Source organism: Colossoma macropomum, unplaced genomic scaffold (assembly GCF_904425465.1).
Source record: "Colossoma macropomum unplaced genomic scaffold, Colossoma_macropomum, whole genome shotgun sequence".
In the NCBI taxonomy this organism is placed as follows: domain Eukaryota; kingdom Metazoa; phylum Chordata; class Actinopteri; order Characiformes; family Serrasalmidae; genus Colossoma; species Colossoma macropomum.
The window spans coordinates 15,153,124-15,171,188 of record NW_023494802.1 but is presented as its reverse complement, the minus strand read 5'-3'; the positions used below and the strand labels follow the sequence as shown (position 1 = coordinate 15,171,188).

At 40.0% G+C, this 18,065-nt stretch overlaps 1 protein-coding gene across 1 annotated transcript; it reads right to left on the bottom strand.

Moving 5' to 3' along the window:
- Positions 1-1,284: 1,284 nt before the first annotated feature.
- On the bottom strand, positions 1,285-17,937 carry LOC118822599 (N-fatty-acyl-amino acid synthase/hydrolase PM20D1.2-like). Its single transcript, XM_036591750.1, has 13 exons — positions 17,664-17,937; positions 12,475-12,561; positions 12,099-12,334; positions 11,913-11,999; positions 9,990-10,123; positions 9,763-9,882; positions 7,522-7,597; positions 7,336-7,397; positions 5,176-5,254; positions 5,016-5,087; positions 2,608-2,773; positions 2,192-2,291; positions 1,285-2,107 (listed from the first exon to the last, which is right to left on the bottom strand). The coding sequence occupies exons 1-13, from the start codon at positions 17,881-17,883 to the stop codon at positions 1,978-1,980; spliced, it is 1,569 nt and encodes a 522-aa protein (XP_036447643.1). The 5' UTR covers positions 17,884-17,937; the 3' UTR covers positions 1,285-1,977.
- Positions 17,938-18,065: the final 128 nt, after the last annotated feature.

Here is an 18,065-nt window from a genome sequence, read left to right as displayed (position 1 = left end):
AAAATGCCACAAAAAGAACAAACTAAGTGCCAGACTGACCCTGTATGCACCATTTAGCATGTGTTCCTATAAACACCATTAATTCATGGTCCTCATATGGGAAAATATACTATATGACCAAAATTATGTGGACACCCCTCCTAATTATTAAGTAAAGGTGTTTCAGCCACACCCATTGCTAAAAGGTGTAAAGAATCAAACACATTTCCATGCAGTCTCCATAGACTAACACTGGCAGTAGAGTGGGTCATACTGAAGAGCTCAGTGATGTGGCACTGTCGTGTGATGCCACAAGTTAGTTTGTGAAATTTCTTCCCTGCTAGATCTGCCCCAGTCAGTTGTAAGTGCTGTTATTGTGAAATGCAAGTGTCTAAGAGCAACAACAGCTCAGCCACAAAGCGGTAGACCTCAGAGCGCAGTGCTGAAGTAAGTAGCATGTAAAAGTTCCATAGTATCTGTTGTATCACTCACTACAGAGTTCCAAATTGCCATGTTAGACAAGCTTTACAGAATGTCTCATTCAACGTAATGAGAGTGCAGCACACTTAGTTTCCCTACATGTTGTTGAGTTTCCAGTTTAAAATGCTGTGGCTAACCAAACGATGACAATTATTGCCCTCATTTGCCATGACATTAGCTAATTTCTTTAAACTATCTAAGGGTGTGACCTCTGTCACACATGCAAAATAAATAACAAACTGTAGTGTACAACTCATTTTTGAGTTGTACACTACAGTTTCTCAGTGTGCTGAAAGGCATTTTTACCACTGGTAAAGTGTTCAACCTGGCAACATCAGCACATGTACTGAGCACCAGGAGTTTAGCAGATGCCAGGAAAACACTATCTACTGGATTGCACAGTGCCAAGTTTGGCAGAGGCGGGATAATGGTCTGGGGATGTTTTTTAGGGATTTGGCTAAGCCCCTTAGTTCCAGTGAAGGGTAATGTTAATGCTACAGCATATAAAGACATTTCAGGCAATTATATGCTTTCAACTTTGTCGTAACAGTTTAGGGAAGGCCTTTTCCTGTTCCAGCATTAGTGTGCCCCTGTGCACAAAGTGAGGTCAATGAAGACATGGTTTGACAAGTTTGTTGTGAAGGACCTCGAGTGGCCTGCACAGAGCCCTGACCTCCACCCCACTGAACACCTTTGGGATGAACTAGAACACTGAGTGTAAACCAGGCCATCTCATCCAACATCAGTGCCTTTTGACTGTGAATAAGCACAAATACCGCCCCCCCCCACCCCCACCCCCACCACCACCCCCACCCCCACCCCCACCCCCACATGCCAGTCTAACAGTCATTGGTAGCATAGTTTTTTTTTTTGGTCTAAATATGGTCAGTAACTGTGCTTGGCGGAGACTTTGTCAGTGCCATTACCATTACAAGAGCTCATCAATGCTACTTTCATAACAATTAGCTTTTCTACTCAAGAGGGGTCACTCCTGAAACCAACTATCTCAGTTTAGCAGTATTGATAAAACTTCTAGATAACAGGCCTGAATCAACAGGCCTGTGTGTCAACAATAGATTAATTAATTAATTAATTAATAGAATACACCACTACTTTTCAATCTAATCTCCATTTCATACAATATTTAATAATTTCAACACTTTTCCTTGTACTTAGTAAAAACAGAACACTTGTTCTCTGCAAGAAGGTAGATCTCCAAGACCTGGGTTGGTGACTACTAGTGTTCTCCTACATATCATTTAGAATTTTCTATATCATTCCATCATTCAAGAGGATTAACTCCTGACAAGGCCAGACTCCTTATTTGCAAGGAGTTTCTGCTATATCATTCCTTTCCTGTAGCGTTCCTGAGTAATACATGATCTTTCTCACTGTTCTAGATAATTCCTGAGTAGATCAGTTGTCCAACAAAAGAAAAATCACAGAAATATTTTATCAATTTTGTATGAGCATCTTAAAATAAAATATTGATCAGCTAAAACTGGCTCTAAAACAGGCTCACAGCTCATGCTGACTGGCGTGAGGGGTGGGCAAGTTTCTGATGTCACAGTTCTGGAAGAGCTGAAAGTAAAACACAACAAGCTCCTCGTAGTTCTTAGGAGAAATTCTCTCATTGATGCCATGGAACCTAAACATGGGCATAAAAAAGAAAGAAAGGTGAGTATCTGGAGTTCCTTCCTGTCCTTCGCCCTGCTTAATTCCAGTGTCTTACCTCTGGGTGTCACCTGGTTTAAACCAGGTCGGAGCAAAACGGTAAATGTCCTTGGTGAGGTCAGTGTAATGACGGCTATCAGTGTTGCCAACGCAAATCCCTGTGAAGTGGACAAAAGCAATAGAGGGAAAACGCAGAGATTAAGCAGTAGTCTGGGCTTCTTCAGTGGCAAATGAAGCGTGTAAGTAGCTCTTCAGCCACTTGAGCACTTAGAGTGGATTAGGCAGAAGAACAAGGGATAAAAATCCACTGACTTTGCTGAAACTTTGATTAATTTAAAATCTGTATATAGTCTGTGTGAAACTTTTGATGGATTAATTTGAGGTTTTCAAATGTATCGTGTCTGAAACTCCTTAAATAAGCTTATTTTAAAAAGCAAAGCAGGACTTCTCAGGCCTTCTCAGCGAGAAGCTTACCCGGGGCCACCGTGAGCTGGGGAAACATGTCCAGCACTGTCTTCTTAATGACCTGGAACCCAAAGGACTGCTCAGTGTAGGAGCTGATGGGCAGGGGGTTGAACCCACTCACCAGCTCGATCTTCACACGATCATCTGCTACGGTGGACTTGATCAGCTCCATCACCTACAGAAGAGATGTACAGAAAAAGTGGCAGAGAGAGGGACGTTTATGTCCTTAATGAGACACTGCTGTCATATGTTTGCTTCATTCCTTTTGAACTGGAACTACAAAGCATCAACATGTTTCATGTCTGGAATGATTTCATTTACACTTTTCACTAACATGCATCCCCCGTGTGTCCAGATGAGATCCGCTTTTACTTTCACTTGTAAAGAGTATAAATCATATTAGAACGGATCATATTACCTCACGTGTGCTGCCAGAGTGGCATAATTAGATCAGAGAAATGAGGAGTTAGAAGCTTACAAGTGCTTTCAGGCTTAAAAATGCATCAAATGTTGTTATTTTTTATTTCTCTTGCACAGAATGGTGCTTTTGTAATTGTATATTTTGCTGTTTGCTTTAATTAGACATTGTTAGATTTCTGATAAAACAGACCCCATCCTAAAAATTATTTTTAAAAAAGGGCTTGCGGCACATTCAGTCAGAGGCACACTATTACAATCATCAATTTATCTCTTCTCGTATTGTTATTGTGATACGCAGCAGCTTTATCAAACATTGCATTTTATGTTCACATCATGCAGCTCTAGTAAAATGTACATCAATCATGTTGTACATCCATTTGATGTGGATTTACAATACAAATTGACAAGCTTGGTTTGGACTGTTTCATTGGCCCAGAGTCCAAGATTCCTTGGTTTTGTTAAACTCCAGCATCACGTATGTTACTGAGTCTTGCATACAGTATTGATTGTATATGCAAAAAAAGCTATTTAGAGATTGTATTTGATTAGCAAACTGAAGGGGTTTAGGGTTAATAATAATATTTTGGAAAAAGTGTACATCAGAGCATCCTTGTGTGTAGTACAGACATCAGCAAATAAAAATAAATTGATCAAGATCATCCAGATGGTAGGGACAACAATCATTAGATGATCTTTAAACGTGATCTTTTAACATAGCTGCAATCAGAAAAACTGATAATAATTGATGACCCAAAGCATCCTCTTCATCAAGACTGATCCCTTCTGGGGTTCGCTACAGAGTGCCTCTGATAAATTAAAATAAATGTATAAGGGATTGATTATCCCTAATACAATCAAACCTACCAACAAATTGTATTAACTTGCACTAATTTACATCTTTGTGATGAGTGTCTACTGTGAGTATTTAGTGATGTGCTATGTGTTTATTTTGAATCCGAGAAACGAAAGATGATTATGCTGCCTTGGCGGACAATAAAGTTCTATTCTATTCTGTTCTTTTTTGTTCTTCATCTTGAGTTACCTTGTTCACCCTCTCATTTGCTAGTCGGCACTCGGCAGAAGCATTTCCACTAACATCCGACCTAATCACAGTGCTCTCTGGGTATGTTTACACTTGGCTTTTCACACAGTCAAGTGAAATTCCAAATGTTCTCCAATCACCAGAAATGCATGCTGTTATAAGGTGTAATCAGCCTCTATAAGGCTAATGTAGCCAACAAGTAATGGAAGCTTGGTTAGCACTGTGCAAACTGCAAGCCTAAATCACTACACACTTGACTCAAACTGCACTGAGTAATCTCAAACAGACCTGCTTATGTGGTTTCTGACACAACATAACAGACTTTCAGCCAAAATGGCCAAAAGTACAGACAACATTCAGACTTCAAGATGCAATTTAGCATATTTGAATATACTCAACAAGGAAATGTGTTGATGTAGTGCATGCAGTTAGTCTAAAGCTGATGGATGGGTATATGCTTCCACTACTTGTTAGCTACATTATCCTCACAGCTCCAGTGAAAAACTAAAGAAGCAAACTTCAGACACCAAACATGTCTTAGTTGATTGACTACATCTGGGGGGAAAGTAGGATGAACTGAAAGGAGAGACAGCTATTTTTCTTTTTTCTGATTGTACAAAGAGACAGATTGCCCTGCAGTCTCTCTGTGAGCTCTCTCTCCCCTGAATGTATTATCTCCTTTGCATGACTCTGATTCATGCAAATCACCCTGCACCATGATTATTGTCCTTGAGGCAGAAGAAGGAAAGTCTTAGGAGAAGCAACATCTGACTGTTCAAAGAACAAATTTTTACATCCTAAAATGAACAGAAAATTGTGGCGTATGTGCTTGAAACCTTCAAAGTCTCCACTTTAAAAGATCTGCTCGTACTTAGTACAAAGAGCAGTAATATGTTCCCTTTGAACTTGAATGCACAAAGTCAACATCTCCATGACAACAGTGGTGACATCTCACCTCCTGCAGTGTTTGGGCAGAGTGGATGCGCAGATTCACAAAGGCCTCAGCGTGTGATGGAAGCACATTGATCTGCAGAGGGAGAAGGAATGAGGTGCCTGCATTCAAAAAGTTTGAGAATATGCGTTTATATGGGTGTTAAAATGAAGAAATCTTCTACCTTCACACCAGAGTTAAACATGGTGACTGCTGTAGTAGTCCGGACAAAAGCATTCGTGTCAGGTCTTCTCTCCATTACTCTGGAAACCCATTGTGAGGTTTGTTTGTAAAACACAATTTATAAAACAGATAAGCCTTGTTCTTTAATATGATTGCCTGAGCCAACTTAATTCTGTATTAAAGGTGCAGTATATGATTCTGGGGAATGACTGTTGATATTTGAACTCAACAGCAAAACAAATACACCCTTCAGTGCTTCTTCAGAAGATCTGCCCCCCCAAATTCAGGGACATGCATTGCCAAGGCAAAAGTAACAGGACTAGCAAATTTCATAGCCATAAAACCCTTTGCAAACTTTGTACGGACAAACCACACGTTAGAGCAAACAACCACACAGGTAATAACTAACGTTAGCTAGGTTGTGGGTTAGCAACTGTCACTACAATTGCTGCTATGAAGCTGACCAGTTGCTATCGCAAACATCATCAACGGGACAAGACAGTCCTGACTTGGTTCTGTGAAACCACAAAAATAATTTAATCCACCTGTCAACTCTCGATGAAGCTGAAGTCAGCTTCCTTTTTGCCAGCTTCTTGTTTAAATTTTCCCGTTCCACCTTAAATGTTGCAGCAGTTGCATTCCAGCACCTCAGCTTCTTGTTCGAATTTTCCCGTTCCACCTTAAATGGTACAGCAGTTAGGCTACATTAAGGTGCCTCAGCTTCTTGTTCAAATTTTCCAGTTCCACCTTAAATGGTGCAACAGCTGGATTCAGACACCTCAAGCACCAAAATGGAACTGCTGCCCGATTTAGGAATAGGAAGCTCACTTCAGCCTCGTCAACTCCCGGACGTCTCTCCAGCACTGAAACGCCTAATCTAAGAACCTTTTTTCTCAATCTTTGTTTAGCAGATCTCCTCTTTGGCCATTTCTCCTTCTTGACATTGCATGGAGTTCAGCAGGTAGCCACTCCTCTTCCCCCATCCTGCACAGACACTCCCTGTTGCTGATTGGCTGGAATAGTGTTGTGTTTCTGATCCCGAACCACTTTGGTTCCCTTTTTACAGAGCCAGGGTGTGTGTATGAACACCAGGTGGTTTTTTCAGCTCGCACACAAAACGGACAGCTAGCAGAGATATGAACTGAATTTGACAAAAAGTGCACTGGAAGAAAATCGTATACTGTGCCTTTAACGCAGCAGGTCATTGTGCTGTACAGTACTGTGCAAGTCAGAGACCACCTCTCATTTATTTATTTTCCAGCCAAGTAAATTCAAGAGATATTTCTGAGGAGATTATATACAAGATTGTCCACTTAAGGAAGGGGAATGTCAAAGGAAAATGAGTGAAAATAAACAGGAGTTTCCAAATCTGGAGTCTGAAATAATTAAAAATGATAGTACCTAAAGCTTCATTGAGAAACCAAGCTCCACTCTTACTTTAGGTTTAAAAAAAATCAACAGGTATTTCTGTTTATCCTTCCACTGCGAGAAAGCGACTCAACACTATGGGTCTGAAAGGATGTTTAGCTGTAAAGAAGCCATTACAGAGAAAAAAGGAAATAATCAACAAAGAGGAACCTTTGCAAATCAATCAAGGAAGCTGCTGGTGTTCTCAGAACAATTGACGGACCAACCCAGAGTCCAGACCTCCACTTAACTGAATACGTTTGGGATTACTTGGATCTTGAGAAGCAGAAAATGCAAGTCTGAATTTTGGAGGTCTCCTGAAACAAACGGCTGAAAAGAAAGAGTGGATACACTAAATACTAAAAATGTAATATTATATTTAGTTCATTATATTAAGGCTTTTGTGTAATTTAAATATGCGTTTTCTGTTTGTTTTGCTGATGTTGAGAAAGGAGTAACCTAAATATTTAATGGTTATTTTGACTGTAAATCAAATAAATGAAGGGAGGTCTCTGATGTTTGCACAGTACTGTAAATAGAATAATCTTTTAGCATTATGTTGCTTGGCAACTACAACAACTATTAATTAACTATACTACTTGGCAGAACTGGTTACTGTGTATGATACTAATAACCATTTAATTATTTACTGAATACTGGTGCGTTATTTCATACTGTATTTGGCTGCCATTTTATACAATCACTGTATCGCATGGCCTCTCACAGCTTATTGCTTTAATGACACAAGACGTACCTGCTCAGCAAGGGGGTGAAAAGCCACAAATTGGACATGATGAATCTGAGCGGCAGGCCAAACTGCAACATAAACCAGAAAATTAAGCTGAGTATTAAACTGATACATATGCCTGTATAAAAGAATCATACAATGACAATAACTCTTTGAAATGTCCGCAGGCGGGTTCGCCCAGGTGCGATTTACCTTATGTGCCAGGTGTTCAAAAGTGGCTCGCTCAGGACCATAGCCAAACAGTCTGGGCATCGGGTGTTCCTCCAACCTGTAGATGAAACGGTGAAAAACAATCTATTGCTCAGTTTCCTGAAACTTAAGTTAGATGTAAAACTTTACAGGCAATTTTTAAGTAGTTATAGGGTAAGACATTTGTAGCTAACTTGTAGGGGGTAAAAGAGTGAACATCTTTTCAAAACTCTTCAATTTTTCTACCTAACCTCTGTCCTCCACATCTGTAGCACACCATCAGTTACCACTGACAATTTTGACACGTTGTCCTGTGCTTAGAAAACCTGCTGAGTTGAAATACACGCACACTGTAAAAAATGAGAGATAAGCTTAACTCAAAATGATAGAGTAACTGATTTCATGGCTTTTCTTAAGTTGACTCAACTTGAGGACACCAGAGTTCACACAACTCAAACTTCTTAGTTGAGCAAAAGTTCTCTTAAGTTTTAGTTCTGCATTTCAGTGAGGTCAATAAAATGAACTTGTTTTTATACTCAACTTCCCCACTAGCCGGGACTCTCTCCATCACACAATCCAGCTAGACATTTTTCCAGTTGGGTACTCACTTACAGATGGCTATGGCATCGCTGGGGCTCAAACTCACAACCTCCTGTTGGGGTGATGTCTGCACCACTCAGGAACACATGAAGCAACTCAGATTTTGGGTCTACAAATGTTTAATACACTGGAGAAAATATTTGTTGTTTTAACTTTAAAACACAGCAGTGTCTCATGTGGTGTAACTGTCTAATAATTCGTCCCAACATCAAGAGACTGTGAGTTTGAATCCCAGCAATACCACAGCTGTCCATATCTGGAAGCCCAAGAGAAAAAATATACCAGATGGTATTGTGATAGAAGGAGTGCTAGCTTGTGAGTAACTGAGTAAAAAATTTAGGTTTTGTTGATCTAACTGAGATGCAGACCGAGAAACCATAGCTGGGAAAATTTTTCACTCAACTAAGAAGTTTGAGTTGGGTGAACTCTGGTGTCCTCAAGTTGAGTCAACTAAAAAAAAGCCATGTAATCAGTTACTATATCATTTTAAGTTGAGCTGACCTCTCATTTTTTACAGTGTATAATAGGAGTTTTTTTTCTAGAACACTCACAAATTCTTCAGTCAGTTAAGCTGCAAATCTGTATAATTTGTTCTTTCAGAGCTGATAGTGGTTTACAGAAAGAAGAATCTGTGATATGTTTAAAGCATAGTACTGCCAGATCATGCATGGATTCTCCACAATCATAGGACTCTTCCATTATGGTCCTGGAGGGATGGTGTCCAGCACAGTCTGAAGAATTCCCTGTTCAAACACACGTGGTTCAACTAATGGCCAGCTAATTGCCAGGGTTAATGGATGTGTTACAGCAGGAAAATCACCAAACTGTGCTGGACACTGGCCCTGAAGAGCCATGACGAACCAAGCCGAACTGAAGAACCATGCCTTAGGGAAAGTGAAAGTAACCGGGACTCTGTTTGTGCACTGTAGCTCCATTGTTTGAATGCTGGACATGATATCAATGAGTGTGTATACATGCACTCCATAATCTGATCATAATCGGATTTCTGCAGTTATCTAATTATACAAATGGTCATGTAAACACCATACTCCGATCTAGAAATCTGATTAAGAAATCAGATAAAGAGAGCTGGATTTTAGCTCAGCAATCAGATTTCTCAGTGCATGTAAACTCTTACTCTGATTTCTATGGGATTTCTCGGTCTGTGCGAGAACAGACGGTGAATGTTGCAAGATGGCAGAAAAAAGCTTTTAGAGCTACAGACGGTTTACTCTTTACCTGAAAATATGAACACCAAACACGAAAAAAAAGGATTTACATATTCTTCATCTTCTTAATGATATATGTTCATATTTTCAGGTAAAGAGTACGCAGCATGAGGTTTTACATTACGTTTGCGTTGGCTGGTTGTAAAGCAGAAATCTGATTACTGTCTGACTCATGTAGACCTGGATTTTTCCAATATCTGAATATGCAAGAGCATGTAACCACGTTGATCGGATTACTGACAAAATCTGATTTTCTGCAGTTATCGGATTATTAAGTGCATGTAAATGCACTCAATGTGGGAGACTGTCAGGTGTTCATATGGAAGTGTAGAAATTCGATCAAACAATGCAAAATGGTTGTGCGCAACTATAAGGACTGTATATCCACTATGATGTTGTAGGCTGTTTGTTTCACCTTGTGACTGCAGCTGCCAGGATGCCAATACTGCTCTCTCTAGGGGGCATAGAGGAATGCCCTGGCTTCATGGTGACACTCAGCTTCACTGTGGCTGATCCCTTCTCACTGACACCTATTCTACAACACACACAAAAATAAACTCATTAGGTTAATCTGAGGCAGCATGTTAAGCCATGTATATGGTTTTGCATATCAAAGTGAAATGACTCAGTAAAAGATCTCACAGCGCAGCCGGCCCCTTCAGTCCATTTATAATTCCGTCCAGCACTGCCAGGCCTTCATCTAGAACATACTGCAGTTTCACTCCACGGCTCTTCAGCACTTTAACTATATTCACCGCCCCACTAAAGCCGCTCACCTTCACAGACAAAGCAGAATGGAACTTTTCATCAAGACAAACTTGCACAGGCTTCTGCTTAACAGGCTGCAAACGACATGGACGTGTATAGGTTTGAAGCTTTGATCAGGTGTAAAGCAGAGTCACATGACTTGGACTTGAGTCACGAACTTGCTGACTTGAGACTCGACTCCACAAAATCAAAAAAAGACTTAAAACTGTATTTATGCTTGGCTTATTTTATTTCAGAAGACACTTGAAGCGTTAAAGTTCAAGTTCTCCGCTGTACTCTGGCAACAAGTGGAGCATCAGCAGCATCAATAAGCCCATACTAGAGAAACTTACCAGGAGAACTGACCATTTTCCTCATAGTAGCCAATCAAAAGAAACAACTCTCTCTATTTGAAGGATTTTAACAGCTTCTGCAGGTAAATCAAGCACAGCATTCGACACAAAACTGAAACTGACTTATTTGCCAGCTTCATATTTGAATTTGCTCTCCTACCTTAAATGGTGCAGTTTTAGCGCTGAGCTAGCTTTTATTTTAATCCTATTCGCCTAAACGTTCCCAAAAATCACATACGTGTGTGTGTATATATCATATGGTATACATATACATATATGGTGAATAAAATAAATAAAAAAATTAATTAAAAATTAATATACAGCCACATACTACTAACAAGCTGTCATTAAAAGGCTGTGGGATTAGGACTTGGGACTCGTCTTGAGACTCGCCTGTGCTGACTCGGGATTTGAATCGGGTCTTAACTTTCTTGACTTGGAATTTGACTCGGGACTCAAGTGTCAGACTGGTTACTTGCAACTTAGTGACTTGTTCCCACCCCTTGTGTATAGTATACTGACAATGAAGCATATAATCACATGCTGAGCTCATTCAAAGGATTTTTTTTTGCCATGAATGTTTTCTCACTTCAAAAAGTTTGACGGTGTAGGCTATGGACAAGGAAGTTGTCACTTATATTTTATGATAGCTCTGATCAACATTAGCAGATACATTTTTATTGATTCCTTAAATGTGAAAATGATGCATTTACTCTTAAATTTAATGTCCTGTGAAAGATTTCCCTCACATGCCTCTTGCAACAAAGACAAACAGAGTGGCTGAGAGGTAGAGCTGGACTGAAGAGGAGATGAGAGAGCTTTTAAATTGAATGCTAATACTTTTCAGCACTTACAGAGGAGATGTGTGGAATAGAAAGAACTCAAACAGCTCTACTTGGAAAAGAAATGTGATCTCTTGTTTAATGGTGCCGATGGAAAATAACCAAATAATAGATAAACAAAAAATAAAATAGAAAAGAATGTCCTTATTAATAGGTTTTAGGGGAGACAGGGAAGTCAAAGGCACACAAGTTGTGACATACAAGAAATTAGAGATGGAAACATATCAAACACAGTTTCTTTTAATGATAAACTAAAACTTATGCAACAACAGTTCTTTGCAGGAAACGACTTCATTATGTGAAGCATTTTTATCAGTAAAAGATAGATGTAAATAAGCTGCTGGGCAGCAAAATCGCATTTCTTTTAATTCATTTTCATTTCCTCGCTTGCAATTTGCACAGAAAGTTGATGTTCTAATTAATTTGAACATCAACTATTTGAATAAGCCAGCTGCCCTTTATGCTGTGTGAAAATTTCATGATAAAAACAAAAATAGTTCAAAATGACCTGAAATAAAATGTTTAACATACATCAAATTTAAAGAGCGCGTCTACCGTCTTCTTTAAAGTTATCATTTCAGACATACAAGGTTTTATGGATGCAAAGTGTGAGAGTGCCTGACCTCTTCATCGTGACCCAAACCGATGTAGAACCCTCGCCGTGGAACATATCCTCGCTGTAACAAGTACTCCAGCGCCTGAAGGATCCCCTTCAAGGACAGACGAGATCATATTCAGCAGCAGTTTCCACAGAACAAGTGTAATATTGTTTAACAAAAAGAAAGCGCTGCCCTGCAGGCTCGCCATACCATGACAGACTGTTTATTGTCGATGGTCCCTCGTCCATAAATAAACCCATTCAGCTCTTTAGCGGAGAAGGGAGGGGCCTCCCACCCGTCCGCCTCATTCGCTGGCACCACGTCAATGTGTGCCAGCAGCATGTAGGGCACCAGTTCCGGCTCAGACCCCAGCACGGTGAACAGGTGGCTGTAGTTAGCCACCACCTCATGCTTAACCAGGCTGGATGAGAAGACTGTGGGGAAGACTGACGCAAACAAGCACCCAAAACACAGCAGTTATGGAGGAAACACTACATGTGGAGTTAAAGGGGAAAGGACTGTTCAAATGACTGTTCAGTTTTAGTGAAGAACATAAATGTTAGCAATGAATTAATTAGTTTCTAACCTTTTCTCAGAAGCTGGTCAAACTCTCGCAGAGCACTTGTGTTCTGTTCAGTCTCAGAGAATGACACTGTGGGGATCTGAATGGCCTCTAATGAATCAAACAGGAAAGATGGAAATGCTTGGGTTTATTAATCATTGCATGATTCAGTGGACTAAATGTTGAAGATTTATATTTGATGAATATTTGACTCAGAAATCACATTATTTTCAAGAACGTCAGTTACTTCTGACTTATTTGACTTTTATCTGACCAATGGGGTCAGCGTGCTTCAAAAGGGGTGGAACAACAGTATCCACCCGCATCCTACAAGACACGCCTCCTGCCTACTTGAGCAATGTCATGGAGGTGGGGTCGGATGGCATTGTGTAAGTGTTTTACCCTGAACCCTGGCTAACCTTACACTCGAAATCTCTGAAAAGACTTTGAAAAGACTTTGGAAAGACTAAAGTTTAATACCCGCTCACATCTAAAGACAATGTCACAGAGGTTTTAGTCACAGTCTATGATTTTGCAAAGACTGGGTATCTTGCAGGATCTAGATTTTTGAGATTATTTCCCATCATGCACATCGTGGAAATTACAAGACGAGAAACCCTTTTCCTTCTCTACTCTGAAGTGGTACAAATGGGAAAATACAATGGCGGGAGAAGTAAAAAATCTGGGGCTCCGCCCAGTTCACTGTGGAATTGTATATTCTGGCAGATCATCACCCAGTAGTTTTTAATTAACCTGCAAAATACGCAGTTTCTTTTTTTATTTGATGTAAAGATTTACACATGTAAAAAAACATGAAACATGTAACGATTCAGCATTGCTGATTGTATGTCATGTTCTAAACCAGAGGTCACTAATAGGCGGACCGCGGCCTGAGTCCGGACCCAGACACTGTCCTATGTGGACCTGGACTTATAACCAATAAACTATGGAGAATTATTTAATTTTGACTGGGTGGTCCTATTTTAATCGGCGTAACCTTTCTAGTCATTAAGGTACGGCTTAAGCGGTCGGAGACTCACAGACCAATCGCATGCATTGTTAATATCACATGTGACGCTACTCAACCAATCAGATCTGTGCATTACGATGAGCACTGAGACTGGAGTGAGTGACGTACACAGGGGAGGGACGAGGCGAGAAACAGCAGTCGGAGAAGAAAGTGAGTCATAGGGAAGTTCTAAAAAGAGAAACCAACAATAAATGTTGTTAAAAAACAACTGAATTGTACTTTATTTGATTTGACATTCAGTTCTTGACTGCATAAGATGTTGATATACCTACTAGGCTACTTCAGTTTACAGTATATGGCACTGAACAGTAATGCAAGTTAGACTTTGTGATGTTCCGGACCTTTGCTTGAGGATATTTTCTCTAATTGGACCTTACTGAATTTTAATTAAAGACCCCTGTACTAAACCATAAAAAACAAACAGACAAAATAGAAAACCACTGCGAGAGAAAGGAAAAAAAAATGATGCTTCTTCAATAATGCCATTCTTTGTCTTCGGCACATTTCCTTGTTTTACTGTTACAGGCTCAGTGAACTTGAAATGTAAAACAGCTATTCTACATTTTTAGGTTATTATGATTATTATTGTTTCAACATGGAGCAGATTTGCTTTTTTTTTACATGCATTTTCTTCCTTGCACTCTCTCTCTCTTTTTTCTATCTATGGACTCATGATCTTATTCCGACATTGAAAAACTTGTCTGCAAGAGAGAGAAATAGCATTGAAAAGTCATGTGGTGTTAGGCCAGCATAAGATTTATTTTAGCACTGCTGCTAGCTTCTTGACCCTGGTTGTCAATTTTGTAGTATATTCTTATTCACTGTTATTGACAGTTATTTTTGTCATTGTGCCTTGAAGGCTGATTTAAGTAGATGATCTCTGTTCTGATTGGCTGCCTCGTTTTGTGCTATACGTTATAGCAGCCCAGGCTGAAAAACTCCTTGGCTGTGACTGAAATGGATCCTTATCTGTGTTGTCATTTTTCTCGTAGTGTCTGAATCTATCAGTCTTCCACAATGTACACATAATTTCTATTAAACACTTTAGATCTCCACTCAGCTGAATATACACCAAAGTGCACTGAGTCTTTTGTTAATAAATAACAAAGGAGCATTAGCTCACGTTGCTACTAAGTCAAAACTCTTCAGCAAAAACGTCAGCATAGTTGAAAACAAAAAGCCTAGATTCACGAAGAATTCCAAGAATTACTTCCTAGCAAAAACAATGCTATTGTAGATACTTTAATCATGGACCAAGTTTTGTACTTTTGCCCAAGACTACAACGATACAGCCAACACTAGCCTTGCTCAAGCAACTAATGTTGGGTTGTTTATGCAACTGGTAGCTGACATAGGTTGATGATGAGCGTCCAAATTAATTTATTGATTTATATGTTTTAACCGCTATTTAGAGAACTAATTAATTCACCCTATTCATCATAACACTAATGAGGGAGCAGGGATCTATTTCAGTCAGTCATAACGTCAGTGGGAACATGTGGGGACTAAGTGTAGGCTTTCATCACAAAAACAGTGAATTCAAGATGGGCTGTTTTTGAAGCTTATTTCCCATAAGGACAGCACTGTAAGCTTTTTAAACTTTACAGTGTTAACAGACTACATCAAAATATTTTTATTATTATTTCAAACAAGCGAGGAAAATTGAGTTTTCCTTGATATGAGCCCTTTAAGTGTTTTGAATAATAATACTGCGTCAGTTTTCACAGAAATGCATCCTGCATAACCTGATAAACAATCAAAAGTACACAAAGCATTTCAAAAATGCATCAATACATAAACTACATAAACAACCAACACACAACAGAGTTCATTCACCATGCTAACAAAAAGCACAAATTATACATATATTCCATAAACATATGCTTATATACACTAACCAGCCACTTCATTAAGTACATCTCCTTCAATCTACACTCTTTTCTCAGCTCCACTTACCATGTATGTGCACTTTGTGGTTCATCTGCTTCTCTGCATACTTTGTTAGCTCCCTTTCACCCAGTTCGTCGGTGGTCAGGACCCCCATGAACCCTCACATTACAGGTACTATTTGGGTGGTGGATCATTCTCAGCACTGCAGTAACACTCACTGTCCACTCTATTAGACACTCCTACCTTGTCAGTCCACCTTGTAGATGTAAAGTCAGAGACGATAGCTCATCTGCTGCTGCACAGTTTGTGTTGGTCATCCTCTAGTGCTTCATCAGTGGTCACAGGACGCTGCCCACAGGACGCTGTTGGCTGGATATTTTTGGTTGGTGGACTATTCTCAGTCCAGCAGTGACACTGAAGTGTTTAAAAACCTCCAGCAGCACTGCTGTGTCTGATCCACTCAGACCAGCACAACACACACTAACACACCACCACCACCACGTCAGTGTTACTGCAGTGCTGAGAATAAGCCACCACCCAAATAGTACCTGCTCTGTGAGGGTCCATGTGGGTCCTGCCTACCGAAGAACAGGGTAAAAGGGGGCTAACAAAGTATGCAGAGAAACAGATGGACTACAGTCTGTAATTGCAGAACTACAAAGTGCACCTATATAGTAAGTGGAGCTGATAAAATGGACAATGAGTGTAGAAACAAGGAGGTGGTCATAATGTTATGCCTGATATTATTTATTTATTTATTTATTTTAAAAAAGAAAGTAACTGAGGAAAGTAACTGAAACTTCTGATGCAATGCATGAGAGGAATCCCACACCATTTTATCAGCCAATCTAAAGGAATTATTTCTGCAGCTTTGAAGGAGTGTTCCCTGGATTCCCGTATGGCTTCAGTGCACACGCCGAGGGGCCGTAAGATCCTGGCCTTAAGCTGGGTTGTAAGGTCACTGAAGCAGACCGAACTTCAATATGCCAAGATACTTTGAATGGTGCAGCAAAAGAAAAGGGTAAGGATTTCCCTTCTGGCTCCAAAGAGTCTTAATCGTCTTAACCACCATGAGATCTATAAAGAAGGGTTCTTCAGACTGATGGAGAATGTGCTGTATATGGTTCTAAATGGCAAAAAAGGGCTCCTCTATTGTTATGATGTCAAGAATGTATCAACAGAAGAACCTTTATTGATCCTATATAGAGACATGTTCAAGGAGGTTATTCATTCACTCTTAAAAAGATGGTTCATCAGGAGTTCTTTAGTAAACAAAAACACTCAAAGAACCCATTCTTCAGAGTGATGGAGAACGTATTACATTGGATTCTATATAGAACCTTTTTGAAAAAGTGTTCTTCTATTGTGATGTCAAGCTTGTAACAACAGAAGAACACTTTTTGGTGCTATATAGAACCATATAAGACATTTTCCGTCAATCTGAAGAACCTATTAAATGCACCATTAAAGCATGGAATAATTCTGTATTAAACTTCATTCTAAACAGAAAAATTCCCTTTACCAAAGAATGTATGAAGAACCATCTTTTTTAAGAGCGTAGATCAGGGGTGCACAACTCCGGTCCTGGAGGGCCAGTGTCCAGCACAGTTTGGAGGTTTCCCTGTTCAAACACACCCACTTAACCTGGCAATTAAAAGATAAGTGTAATCAGGAGTGTTGGAGCAGGTAAATCCACAAACTGTGCTGGACACCAGCCCAGGACCAGAGTTCTGCACCCCTGGTGTAGATTATTGATGTGTAATAACTGGGACTGTAGATATCTGTGAGGGTCTCCTAACAGAATTTAAGATTGAAGGTTAATGCTCTAAATCCAAGTTTAATACGTTGCTATATTACTTAAATAAACTGTTTTTAAATATTCCACCCACCACAACCCCCTAGGAAGGTATAGGTGAGGCGTATCTCGTTGTGGGCGGGTTTTAAAAGGAAGTGTCTTGGCTTGCAGGTAAATCAGAGTACCAGAGAGGTAATAAACTGAGTAAACATACATGAGCTCTGACTACACTGTACTGTCTCTGCAACACCAGACATGAACTTACACGTGTCTGTGGCTTGTTCATTTACACCTACAGTACATTTTCGACGTACATCTGTGACAATCCGGTCAAACACGACAGAAACCGAAGTTACATTCGCAGCGTGCCAATTATTTTTAACGCTAACGTTATATGTTTGTTTACACATGTCAGACTTGGACGACCCTCTAAGCCACATGAGCACCGAGCAGGTCATCGCCTTTGCACATCTGAGTTTACAGATTTACAGACGTTACCTTTGAAATTTGCCAGCAGCACCGCTCTCTCCTGTTTACTGATATTGGCTGATATGTTGGCTGTTTTCTCCCATGGCGCAAGCTGAAGACCCGCATTCACCTCTAACGTCAAAGTCCTAACTGCAGCCACCAAAAATAAAATAAGCAATATCAGCAATAAACTTAATAACACCAGTTTCAGAAAGCGGATCATTCCCCATTTGGTGTTATGGCCAGTCATTTTGCAGGAAGCGAAAGAGCCGATCAGGTGCAGACAGACGGGGAAAGCTTGGTCCAAGGGTTGACCGACACATGATCGCCCCCTGCTGGTTTGGAATAAGTGCAATCAGCAAGATCGTAGAGTGACCACAATTTACTCGCATAGCAGTCTGTAAAGTGGGAGAGTGAGACATGTTGAACATT

Excerpts from the sequence above, each read along its gene's own strand:
- LOC118822599 (XM_036591750.1), bottom strand. The coding sequence starts at position 17,883 with ATGACTGGCCATAACACCAAATGGGGAATGATCCGCTTTCTGAAACTG. Across the intron at positions 2,774-5,015 it reads CTGCCCAAACACTGCAGGAG|GTGATGGAGCTGATCAAGTC; the intron begins GTGAGATGTCAC and ends TCTCTTCTGTAG. Across the intron at positions 2,292-2,607 it reads CCAGCTCACGGTGGCCCCGG|GGATTTGCGTTGGCAACACT; the intron begins GTAAGCTTCTCG and ends TCCACTTCACAG.